Source organism: Anastrepha ludens, chromosome 6 (genome assembly GCF_028408465.1).
Source record: "Anastrepha ludens isolate Willacy chromosome 6, idAnaLude1.1, whole genome shotgun sequence".
NCBI lineage: Eukaryota > Metazoa > Arthropoda > Insecta > Diptera > Tephritidae > Anastrepha > Anastrepha ludens.
The window spans coordinates 114,495,417-114,509,134 of NC_071502.1; the positions used below are offsets into that span (position 1 = coordinate 114,495,417).

At 30.2% G+C, this 13,718-nt stretch overlaps 1 protein-coding gene across 4 annotated transcripts in view; it reads left to right on the plus strand.

Annotated features, from left to right (window-relative positions):
- Positions 1 to 6,144, plus strand: part of LOC128868905 (protein hu-li tai shao) — a 119,075-nt gene extending 112,931 nt beyond the window's left edge. For 2 of the 4 annotated variants that reach the window (XM_054111499.1, XM_054111501.1), the window contains 2 exons: positions 2,825 to 2,892; positions 5,088 to 6,144. In XM_054111499.1, the coding sequence (XP_053967474.1) occupies positions 2,825 to 2,892; positions 5,088 to 5,195 (176 nt within the window). In that variant the 3' untranslated portion in view covers positions 5,196 to 6,144. Of the gene's footprint in view, positions 1 to 2,824; positions 2,893 to 5,080 lie in introns of all 4 variants that reach the window. The other 2 variants (XM_054111498.1, XM_054111500.1) reach the window with 1 other exon arrangement.
- The last annotated feature ends 7,574 nt before the right edge of the window (positions 6,145 to 13,718 follow it).

Sequence of the window (13,718 nt, forward strand, 5' to 3'; positions counted from 1 at the left end):
TTCTCTTATAAATAAAAATGTTGTGCTTTAAGTTTTGTAAATATAGGTCATGAAAACTGCATTCAAATGACATACTTTCAAATAATTTAAAAACAAACTGTTAGTCTAAATGAATTCATTCACTCTCAAACTCACGCAAACCTTGTGAACACTTTCGTACGGTTCATTTAGTAATTTATGCTCGCAACCCACTAAATTTGAACTCATTGACTTTGGGTGAGTTCACTCTCATAATATTTACGCACACTTAGTTCGATTTTGGGAAGTTACATACTCGTACATACATATGTATGCATAAACGAAAATTCAGTAAGCAAGCGTGCTCACGAGCAGACTACGCGTGAGTATTTCGAGAGCCAATGAGCGGTTCTGTATAAGGCGATGTAAGGAGATCAGTTGATTTGTTTTTGTTTAGTGGTTTGAATGTCAAAATTATGAGTTATTTGTTGTTTAGTTTTTTTTTTTACATTCTTATTGAAATTTTGACATTGCAAAAACAAAATTCATATTTATTTGATACCTTGGCTGGATTCGCCTTGAGCTGAGCCGTCGTTTGCGAATGATGATTGGGAAATATCGAATTGCAAAATTGTTTAGTTATTAGCTGTGGTATTTATATGTTTTTGTTTTTTTAGAATTATTCATATTTATTCTGGTATACGATGGGTGCTTTTCAAGAGTAATGCGAATCTCAATTCGAAGTTTTGGTATTCTCTTATGCGATGAACCAAGTATTTTACGAATAAAAAACGGTGGATAAAAAGTTCGCACGTTCGCTGCAGTAGCTGTCATTCGCGATAAAGCAGTTGCGGATTTAAATAACAATAAGAGCAATTAAATTTTTATATTTTTTTATAGAAAACTACTAAATTGTACACGGAGACCAAAATCGGACCGCAAGCCGTGTACAATTTTCTTTATTTGTTAAGAAAATGAAGGTTAACGGTGAAATCGCCAAGAACGTAACCAAACAGCCAAACTGTTGTTATTTTCCGTTTTATTAAAACTCAAATATTTATAAATTGTAACCATTTTTGGCAACTTTCTTTGTTAAAATCATAAATTAAACGCAACTCACAACTCGGCGCACTGTAATTTAACAACTTTCTGACAACAGATTCTTCTAAGGGAATACATGAAGTAGTAGACGGATACCAGAATAGGCTCGAATATTTTCTGACTTTACTCTCTTCTCAATAATATAAATATTAAAGTGCTGAACATTTCTTTACTATACATCAACGCTTGAATGGATATACTTAGTTAGGATTACTCGATTTAGATCAAATATGCGCCATTTTGTGCGCTAACTTTTGTTAGTTCTGAAGGCAATTCGATAATTTCGTGATTGAAGAAGTCTTTCAATAAATGTGAAAGGTCTATAAATGTTGTGGGCCTTGAAATAATTTGTGATCATTTGCAAAATAAATCTGAAAACAAATGCAAAAACGAAAAAGCGGCAGAGTGGCAGTTGAAAGTTAGTAGACCCATGTGCTACATATACATACGCATATATTATATGTATGTGCATATGTATATAAAACAAAGTTGTGCGTATGTAAGTCGGCGTATTATATTTCAATTGGGATGAAGATAAAGCTGATGAAAGCATATTCCTGTTAACAGCCGGGGACTCAGGTATATCTAGCAGCTTGGTGTTATATATTTTTAATTCTACTATTTTAGCATAGCAAAGTTAAATTAAGCTCATCATATATGTATGTACCTATATAAAGCACATCCTTTCAATACATGTCCTACGCATCACTGCACACTAAATTAAGTTTAAACTACAATCAACTAACTTTAAGCTGCTCAGGGCTGGTTTGCCAGTGTTAGTTTAACTGTGGTGAATTTTTTAAACTGAGTTTAAGTCTGCGAAATTGGGCATATAAATTCAGTTTAACTGGAAATCGTACAGTTCAAGTAGCACTGAAAAAGTCGGCTCTTAATGTACAAGAATGAAGAGGAATCAGAATCAAAAGTAAGAAGTCTACAAATTAAGCGCTCAAAAGCATTCAACTACTCGTAGAACATAAGAATTTAATACTGCAAGAGAAAATATTAAAATATTAATTATAAGTGCCGCATTAATCATATTGGAACAGGTAACAATAATTTTACGTTTAATTATTTTTAATCTGTAGTTTAAATTTAATTTTTAATTTTTACTTAATTTATAAACTTTAAACTTTTATAACTGCATGCCCGTGTAGCAAATTGTTACATGCAAAACAAAAAATGACTTATTTATAAGTTTAATTCCTTAAGTTTTTGCTTTTTTTAATTATTATTTTTGGTTTTTACATTTTCATATTTTGTATTGTAGCCTTGTGTATGAACTAGCCTGAAGTGTTTACAATTTTTTTATGTGCAAATATGTAGCTTTGGTGTTTGTTGGCGCGAAAAAAAAACTACAATATTAATATAAAATACATGCATGCATATATACATACATTATATATACAAATATTTACAAATATTATTCGTACAACTATTTGCAATCACGCACACTTACAAAAATTTCCTCCAACACACTCCACACCCATATCCATGTCATTTAAGCATTTTAAGTAGCTTCATAAACTATTTAATATATACACACATACACACCTATTATGCACATACTTTCCAAAAATCTCATTCCTTTCATGCCATTCCTTAATTTGTGTACACACATTTACATATAACTAGCAACTTGTAGTTTAATTGTTGATTCATTTGTTTGGCATCAGCAGCTTTCATTTGCGTAAAAAAATGAATATTAACTTTTTTATAATTAAATACTATCTTATTAAAATTTCAATTGAAATTATTATTTCAGGTGAGAATGTACAAAATGGCGATCACTCTGAGGCTCATTTGAGCACATTTTCACAAAGCAGTAAAGAGGTATGTAGAGTTCAATTATTCTCCTTATTATAGAGATTTTGATATTTTTTTATTTGAATATAATTTTTTTTTACATTCTGGTAATTCCAAAATGTCACTTAAAATTTATCATCAGAGCGAAGCTCGTAGTGAATAACCAACTTTTAGATTTTATTACAATTATGGTCGTAATAAACCTTCTACCAGACATTATTGGCACACAAAAACAAAAAACAGCAAGGCGACACCATTTTTTATGGTTAAAAAAAACATTTTGAGGATTTTAGAGCGCTATAAAAATTGGTTAAAATATTTTTTTTTTTTTTAATAAAATTATAGAGTATCTTTTTTCGACATTACTGAACGGAAATTAATAATATTAAATACATATATTGTATATAAATAATACCGATAAGTAACCATTTTATATCACATTTACGGAAAAGTGAAATTTTTTCATCCACCAGTCATGCTCGGCACACCGCTAGAATTAAGAATTTAAAATTTTTTTAATTTGACATTTTTGGGGATTTCAGGGTACCTATAAAAAATAGTTATAAAAACTTTTTTTTGTAATAAATCATAGAGTATTATTTTTTCGACATTTGCGAATTTTATACCAAATTTACGGAAAACTGAATTTTTCCAATAGGAATTTCGTAAAAATTAAATAACACAGAAAAAAACCACAGGTACCAATTTTTTGGCCAAAGAACAAATTCCCTAGATTTAAGAAAAAAAATTATTTGGTCCTTTGGAATACTCTATATGTATATAATATTCTTGTACCAGTAAGGCAATATACCAATAGAGGCAGTCAAAATATAACTGTGTAAGTGCTTCTGCTAAAAATTAGCAAAATCAACTTTTGATTCATGCCTTTCATAAGAATTATAAATTTCAACCCATTTTTTGTTTGTAAAATTTGGCATAGATGGTACACACCCTTTCAAGGGGAAATTAATTTAAGAAATAAAGCCTATTTATCATTTGAAGCGTCGCAACTTCACCGTATTGGCTCTGCTAAAGTTATATTTTGTAGCTGCACGCACCGAAAAGCCCCACTTTTTTTATTTCGTGCAAAGCCCTCAAATAAAAGCCACTTGAGTGTCTTAAAAGTGGAAAAATAAGTTCAGCAAAAAAAGAATGTTAATTTTCGACGTAGCCTCCTTTTAATTCGATACACTTCATCCATTTTTTTAGGCCGTTAAAAAAAGTTGGTTTCATAAATTGCAACCCTTTCATCGCCCGAAATCTCGTCCGCGAAGCTATTCCTTAATATTTGACAACAGGAAATTTACTATAGAATATACTAATTCGCGCAATTTCGACATGCGCCGGTGTATTGTTTTAGCGGCTCTGCATAATGTTGCGTGCAATCGCACGCACACCGAAAATAAGTGACCATGATTTTCTTGGCCAAAGAGTCACCTTGGTTTCGTTCACGATTCCGAAACTAGGCAAAAACTCTTTCGGATCGACACACAACACTTCTTTGAATTGGTCAAAAGATTTCGCTTGTTTACAATTTTGTTAGCGCCCTCCACCTTGTGAATAGCTTTTTCATATCTAAATACTTGTACAAAGCTTCAATAATCGATCAATTTGGTAAGTATGTAGCCTCTTCAACTTCGCGCACCTTCACTCACCGAACATCTGATATCAAACCTTGGATTTTATGGTGATTTGATCTCAGGCGATCAGTACGTTCCAATCGATTGTGAAGAATGGCCTTGATCTAGCCGTACTGGCAGAGCTTGATGAACTGCTACATCAACAACAACAACAACAATTCCCATAATATTTATAAGCTCGAATTTAGTTCGGGTGATTATTTTTTCGCTCAAAGAGATTGCATTTAATCAGCAGAATTCGGAAGGAAGAATCACCATTCTTCTTTTTTCTCTTAATTTTTATTCTACAGAGTTGCAATAAATATAATTTATGTGCATTTCGGATCGGTTCAGACTTCTTTGGTTTTGTTTTTGTGTTGTTTTTTTTATTTTTTTGTCATTCGATTTCATTGTGAAAATTATTTTATCTGCATGTCGGGGCAATTCCAATTGATTATTTATTAACTTTTTTATTTGTTTATGCGTAGACTAATCTCCCGCATTCATTCTATTCATTGAGTGTAAATGTCTACGTATTTGTACACTTTATACTAACGCAGCTACAAACGATATTCTCATTGCAAATTTCTATTACGGTTCCAGGATGTTTCCACGGATGGTTCGCCCAAGAAGGACAAGAAGAAAAAGAAGGGACTTAGGACACCATCGTTTTTGAAGAAGAAGAAGGAGAAGAAGAAGACCGAAGCTTAAGTAAAGAATGAAAACATTTAAAAAAGCAAAATAAAAGAGGGGAGGCGAGTAAGAAAAGTAAAAAACAACTAAATTAATGCAGCTATATGAAAAGTGTGAAAGAAGAGGATAAAACAAAACGCAATGATGATTTATTGTTGAGCAGCTGTTTTTAAATAATAAATAAAGGAAAAATAAGAAAGCAAGAAGGAAGGCATGAAATGATAAAAAATTAAAAATGACAAAAACAAAAACATAAACATAATAAATTATTTATGCATGCATACGCTAAGCAACAACAACAAAAAGAACAACCGAAAACGATTGCATTTGAAGAATAAGGCAGCAAAAGCATAACAGCAGAAAAGCAATGCTGCACGAAGAACCAGCGAACATTTAAAAATAACAGTAAAGCGTAAAGAAAATAATAAAATCATCAAACAAATAAAATAAAATATAATAAATAAAATACATTTAAGCGACAAAGCGACGAAGGGGCAATTGCAGCAAAGCAACAAATAGAACGAAGAATGAAATGAAATATTATATTTTGCCAAGGGAGGCGAAATGCAAATTGTTTAAGTGACAGGACAATGGAGAGCAGCTCTTAAATTTATATATATACATATATATGTATATACTATATACATATGTATTTATAATTTATAAGGACAACCACAAAGGCAAAAAACATGTAATACACATAAAATAGAAATTTTTTCAGATGAGACATTAATACACATGATGATTATAAGTGAAAATAATGATAATTATTTTATTATTGTAAACAAACAAAGCAAAAAATACGTCAAGCAAAAACAACAAAAACAAAAACTATTTAGAACACACAATACAATTTTTTTATAATACAATACAATTTTTAATATACGATTATATGTAAAGAAACAAAATTGCAAATAAATTTCGACTTTGTGAAAAGCATTCTTTCACGGCAGGTAACAAAAACAGATATGTATATGGATTAGTCTTGGTAAATGTGAACGGTAACAGTTGACGGCATTTAAACGAAGTGCATTCGCTAATGATGAACGAACGGGTGATTATGTATGTATTGTAGAAAGAGGTGGGAGGGTGGTAAGAAAGTGCAGCGAAAAAGGGAAAATCAAAATATTAAACAAAAAAAATAGCATTAAATTAATGTAATGAATTGATATAAAAAAACAAGTGCAAAGCAAATAAATTTATCTAAAATGTAATAATTAAAAATTTTAAATAAAAACCTCAATTATATTTGCAAAAAAAAAAAACAAAAAAAAATTTCCAATAAAACACGACGCATTATGTTGCATAAAAAATTGTTTGAAGAAAGAAAGTTGTAAAAAACAGCGCATAGCTTTTTTGTTTTTGTGGAGAAGTAAAACAAAAATAATGCAGTGCAACAAAACTTTACGGTTTATCTTTGCGCTAAATATACTGCACACACACACATGATTAAAAAAAAAAAAAAAAAAGATTGCATACAAAATATTATTTATATTTGAAACTAATACACACATGTACGTATATAGTATGCAATATTTGTTGGCGTAATGTCTACACATCTATACACACACACACACACACACACACACACACTAGAATGTTTTTTTTATTTATTAGTTAAGGCTAATTTGAAATGACTGGACAAAGTTTGTCTCCATACTTCCCATATAAACCAGAAATTTACTTGCTGTAATGGCAAGCAACAATCGATGGGCATTCCCACTACTTAGGACTGCTAGCGGCAGGCTAATCACCTACCGTGTCAGAAATCAAAATAGATTCACGAAACCAACGCAAGACTGAGTCTTGTCAAGGCCCTATGCTCCCGAGTGGAGTGAACAAGGACAAAAAAAATGGTGTGCCCAGTCTCAGCTCTCCTACGGGTACCGACAACAGATGCATTTGGGAGCCATCTTCGAGCCTTCCCAAGATTGTGTGTTTGCGCGTTATGCTCTGGCTATGTTGTACATTGGAGCGAATGGTGTCTGTCCTAATCAAACAGTAGCTAGTGGCAGCCTTTTTAGGATAGAGATTTTCAGTTATGCTGATCGTCAGAGAAAGTGTGCTAATTAAGTATACCATTTTCCGTATGAAGAAATACTGCGTCAGCGAATATCACAAATACAGCACAATTTTCTGGAAGGGCGTGAGTAGGCAATCTATTGGTCATTTTCGTGGCAATTAAAAAAATTATTAAAAATTTAAAAATAGTTCAGAGTATTTGGCAAGTGAAATATTTGGACTTTCATTTATCATAAAGGTATTCTTCAAAGCCAGAAAGTATCAAAAATCTACAAATAATGTGTGTAAAAAATACGAGTACAGTGTACTCTCTCATAAGCGGACACCTAAGGGTCTGAAAAATTTGTCCGCTTGTGGAAGGTGTTCGCTTATGAGAAAAGTGTATAAAAGTTAATAATATGTTATAGGAGAGTTAACGTGTTAACGTCAAATTTCTGCTTGTTAAAATATTTTCAGCCAAACGGCATTTTCGACCTCCAACCACTTCACACCAATTTCTCCGAGCGCGCGCAAACTAACGACTATGATTCCATTTGATAATTTGATGGCAGTTTAGTGTATTTGATAACCGTTAAAATACTCGTAATTGTAGTAATGCTAATTATGGCATTTAACAGAAAGTTTTTTTGTTTTTTTGCAAACAGCATAAACACAAATGCTGTGGTGGCAATTTTAGGGCATGTTTTGATGATATTATTCTTTAAAAATATAATGTAGGCCTTAATTAGTATATTTGATTATAGCAACAAAATTATAGACTGGGTTCTATCTAAAACATGCAAACATTAGCAAACAGTTTTGTTTAGTCTCCGCCTTTATATTGACGCATTAACCTCACATTTGGCGCATATACATTTTACTGAGACTCTTTCCATAATTCCGACTAAGTAGAAATTCTATGTAAAAAATGTATCTCTATACAAATTACTGTATAATGAAAAAAATGTGGAATGCTGCTGATCTTTGTGTAACTGTTACATAAAAAAAATGCACCGAAGACGAGATAATTGCATGAAAAATACAAATACATCTACATACATACATACATACATGTATAAAATACATGACAAACATACAAACACTTTTAGATAGGTAGTAGCGCCCAAAACTTATTACCACCCAAAACAACAAACATAACGAACCACCAACAAACAACAACACAAAGGCGCGACTAGCCACGCTTCAGTGTAAATTTATACAGCGAAAAAGCATAAAAAATAAAATAATAAATTATCATTCAAAACACATACACACATAAATAAATAATTATTTAAAATACCACTTAAAACAGAAGCTATTCCATAATAAACAACGGGGCGGGGAAAAATTCATAAACTTACACACTTCATAAAAAGCAAAAACTATAAACTCAAACAGTAGAAGTAATAAATCCATACTCCCACACTTACATGCATACACACACAAACAAAATCAAATAGTTAAAAATATAAATAAAATATATATTTAATAAACTGCCATAGCATGTAAAATATAAGCAACAAATAATATATACTTTTTCTCATACAACAACAACGTTTAAACAAAACAAAAAACAAAAACAAAAGAAATCACGTGGTAATATGTAATAAAATATAATTTGTGCTTAAATAAAAAAAGAGAAAAAAAATAAATCTAAATTGGAAAATATACTTTAATTAACGTAGAAAGCTATTTAGACTAGAGAAGCATCCATTAAGTAAGTAAATAGCGTTTTGGTGTATTGCACAAGCTGCGATTTCGTTTGCTTTGATGAAACAAAGCATTTTCCAAAGCCGCTTCATATTAAATTTTGTTCATACGAAGAACCTCCCCAAAGGACATTTCCAAGCAATTATAATTATGGCAAAATTTATAATGTTAAAAAAAGTTTTAGGGCTTAATTTTTTCTGATGTATTTGTTTTCCTTTTTGAATTTTTTTTAATAAATGAGCCTGAAAACATACTTTACTAATGTTTTTTCGAACTTAATTCTCCTCTACCGTATTTTTGTTTTTTGCTAAGCTTTCCTTTTTACCAAAGCTCTTTCTGAAGTATTTCTATCGGAAGTAGGTTTTAGTGTGTTTAAATTTTTTTGAATGCTATTTTTTCTCGTTTTTTTTTTTTCGTTGTTAAACCTTTTCAAAGCACATTTCCAAGCAATTATAATTATTTCGAAGTTTAAAATGTTAAAAACAAGTTTCTAGGCGTTAACTTTTTCCAATAGTGGTTTCAAAGCACTTTCTTATTTATCTGATTTTTCGTTTTTTATTTATTTTTGTTGTTTTTTTATTTTTTTAATGCTGCTTATTTATTTATTTTTTGTTTTTATTTATTAATTTTTTTTTTTTTATTTATTTATTTATTTATTTATTTATTTATTTTTTGTTTTTTTTTATTTATTTATTGTGTTCTTTTCCCCTATTTATTTTTTGTTTCTCCTCAACCTATATTTTCAAGCTTACACTTTTACCAAATCTCTTTCTGTAGTATTTTTCATCGAAAGTAGGTTTTAGTGTGCTTAAATTTTTTGAATGCTATTTTTTCTCGTTTTTCGAATCAACCAATAATTTTTTTCATGTTCATTAACTGCACAACACAACGTTCGAATGCACTTTGAATTTTGCTGCTGCCACGACAACGGTTTGCAAAGGCTTTTATCACAGAAATCGCGCAACCAAGCTTTTAAATACAACAAACAAAAATGCTTGCTTAGTCAAGTTTATAAAAATTTATATAACATTTTAATCATCAAAATCGAATCTTTTTTTTTAAACTATGAATTGAAAATTTCTTGTTTGTAGTTCCTGCGTGTGTTTTGTTTTCCGCATACGTAACTCCAACTTTCATGATTGCTTCAATATAAATATCTATAAAATATTTAACAAGATAACCCAAAAATTTTTGTAAATCTTATGAAAATTTATATGTTTTTAAATTTTTTTTTATGCTTAGCTTACCGATAATTGTTTACTTTTTTATTTTTGACAGATTAAAATTATCGTTCTCACATTGAATGCAATTCACTTTTATAGCTGAGAGAATTTTTTGTTTAGTTTGTCTCTGCTTTTTAATTAGTTTAACTAAATTAAAATGTGGTGTTTGTTTTGAAATTCATGTCCAGTTATACGATATTTTTGTGAAAATGCAATTGATAAGATTATTTAAAAAAAACGAGCAATTCTGCAGCTTCAAATTTTTACATTATTTTAAAACAAAAAAGAACAACTGATCCGCTGGCAATTTTTGTTGTAATATTTTAAAACTTAAGTTTTATGTTATATATTATATATAAAAAAAATATATATGCATATTAAAAGGACGCAATGTATGCATTTTATACGATGTTCATTAATGCTGTATTTTTCTTTGATAAAAGAAGTACATCAAGAGTATTGTTTTCTGTTTTTTTTTTAATTGAGTATCATAGGTTCAGGCACGAAAGCGTGGCTGTTGGAGTATTTTTGTTTTTGTAATTTGCATTTGTGCTTTGCACGTGATTTTTCTGATATTTTTTTTAACTTTCAAGGTAGTGAATTTTTAAATAGTTATGATTCTGATTTATAATTGTAGCATGAGAAGGAGCGCAAAATATTTGATAAAATGATCTTTTTTAGCTGATTTTCAAAAAGCTGTGCACTTTTCCGAAAGTCGGTTTCACATACATTTTTAGGAATGTTTTAGCAATTTTCTTAACTTGCATTATTCCTTTTTTTATAGTTCAGTAGATGCGTTTACAACGTCGTTACCTCGATTGCTGCCACAATTTCGAAAATATTATAAATTTGCTTACTTATTCACTAATTCGCATGCTGAAAAACTATAAAAATTGCACCATAACAGAAGCATATTTCTAACAATTTTTTGCTAAACCAGCAAAAAAGGAACTTAATTGCTTAGAAATACTGAGGACAACATTCTGTAATAGGCAAATTGTGTTGCACATTTATGCTCGTATCTAATAACTTAAATGAGTTGTAAATTTGTTAACTCACCTTTTTGAAAAGATACTAGCAAATACTCTATTGTCAAAATTTAATATTATTATTATTTATAGGAGATATATACAATATAACTCTAATTTAATAATTTATCAAAATTTAATTTTCTCAGTCCTTATTATTTTCAAAAAATTTTAAAACAAGTCATAACTCATTTAGCACTCACACAAAAAACAGCACAACTGCAAATTATTAAAAAAAGATATTTAAATACAGCAAAAAAAAGAAATATACTTAAAAAATAACACGCGCGTGCACGCAAAATTCACAATAATTTTAACAGCCTTTAATTTGCGTTTGATATTTAGCTATTATATATAAAAATTTATAAAATTAAATATACGCCTATGAAAAAATTTCAATATATTAAGAAAAATGAATAAAAATTTATAGAATTGTACAAAAAAGTTTACAATTTAAAATAATTGGCTGTGTTTTCATTGCTTTGTTAAGTTTCCTAATGCTATGTTACGTTTCCTAATGCTATGTTACCACGGCACGTAATTCGCTTCGCATTCTTAATTCACTCTCCCAATCGTAATCCACTTTCCAATGCCACTTTGAAAATGGAGCAAAAAAAATTCAGAAGATGTAGTCAACATCAGACCGTTAACCGGCTCTCAGCGAACTTAAAGCAATCAGCTGATTGGCTGACGCAATCGGGCCACAACGAAAAAACTGAGATTATGTTGGTGCTATACGAAAAACCCCTTACACATCATAGATGACTAGATGTGAAACTTATTCATTTTGAGAGAGAGCGCGCCCATGAGGACGTTTCAAAACTTGGCAGCACTCACACATAATGGGATTTTGAACAGCTGATAGGCGAAATGGCAGACTGCCAGAAGAAACGCGCCGAAAATAACTGACGAAAACAGTTCGTTTTTGCTTAATGGAGAAATGACGTGTTGAAATGTTTATAATTATTTGTCTTAAAATTAATTCAATTGAAACGTAATAATTTAAATTGAAGGGAGTTTTAGAATTTTTCAAAGCCTTTTATATCCTTTTCAACTTCTACTTTAATTAGTCTTATGCACATATGCATATGAATACATTTTACTCGTACATACATGTACTTTTATTGAAATCTGTATGTTGGGTTATGTCTGTAAATTGGTATATACGTAAATATTCTATGAGTGAAAAGCGTAGGTAAGGGAATTTAATTTGAGTTTGAGATATTTTACGAAGATTAAAAGTAATCTGCTTTAACTTATTCTGTTCGTTGTTTGAGAATTTTTGTTTTTTGTTACCCACTTTCTGTGTTATATTAAAAAATCGCAATAAGTCATGTTTTTAATTATAACTTATGTTTTTCGGGTTCATAACTTTATTATTATTAAATTACTTATGAATATCAGTTTTAAATAATTTCATTTACATATAAATTTTTAAATTTTTTGCTTATTTATGTACATATTTCATCCGGATTGTGCTTATTTTTAGTATATGTTGGGGGTTACGAGTGATATAAGGCTATTGGGCAACCGCACACTAAATACTAACCTCAATGGTGGTATGGAAACTAAAAATTCCAGACCTTTGGTTCAAAAATACCCAATTCATGTTTCTACCGGTGTGGCAATATTGGAAAATGTTAAATGCACATTTTCCAGCGCTCTCACGAGAAAAAGAGTTTCACATCTAGTCATCTATGTTACAAGAATGATATAAAGAAGATTGCGCCCATCAGAGCGTACGTGACGTCACGTTTGCAGAGTTGTGCAGTATTGCCAACCATTTGATCTTCGCAATAAATTTAGTGATTTTTTATACCGAAAATGCGACAATTTTTAAGTTTGGTGTTTGTTTCTTTTTGTTTTTAATTTAAGGCTACCGAGACTTTAGGTTAAAAAAAAACTGTATTATTATACAAAAGAAGTTTAAAAAAGGCCACTCTGAGAAGATTTTAGTGCTAATGAAATTTTTTTTACTCTTATAAAATTTGATAATTTGAAAGTGCAAATTTAATTTTTGGCTCCATTTAAGGCTATGCAAAAATATTAAATGCCCCTCTCTCAACTCTTCTTAAGATTGAAAACCTTTTTACACATTTTAAAAAGCCTTTGAATTTACTGAATGCGAATTGAAACCATAGAGGTGTAATCGTTCCTCCCGGCCATTAATCCTTAGCGGGACATAGGGCATCAATAGATGTATTCATTGTAAAAATAAGCCACAAAATTCCAGAAAATACTAAAGAAATTATACTGACATTTTTACGAAAAGAGTACCTTATCTAGTTACAGAACTTTAAATATAGAAAAAAAGTCGTTCCCTTAACAAAAGAGTTTCGCTTAACAAAAAAACTCATAAATTAAATTGTACATAAGCATAACACATTTATTTAAAAAAAACGCACATTCTACAGACAATTTGTCACGCATACAAAGTTCTTTAAGTAACACAATAAAAATTTCGTGTTTTATTTTCTTTAAATGGGCATTTAGTTCGTTTTTATATCCAAAGCTAGGCAACTCTGCAGTAGCGAGAGAGAGATTTGACTGCCGAAAGCAGAAGAACACAAACAACACCG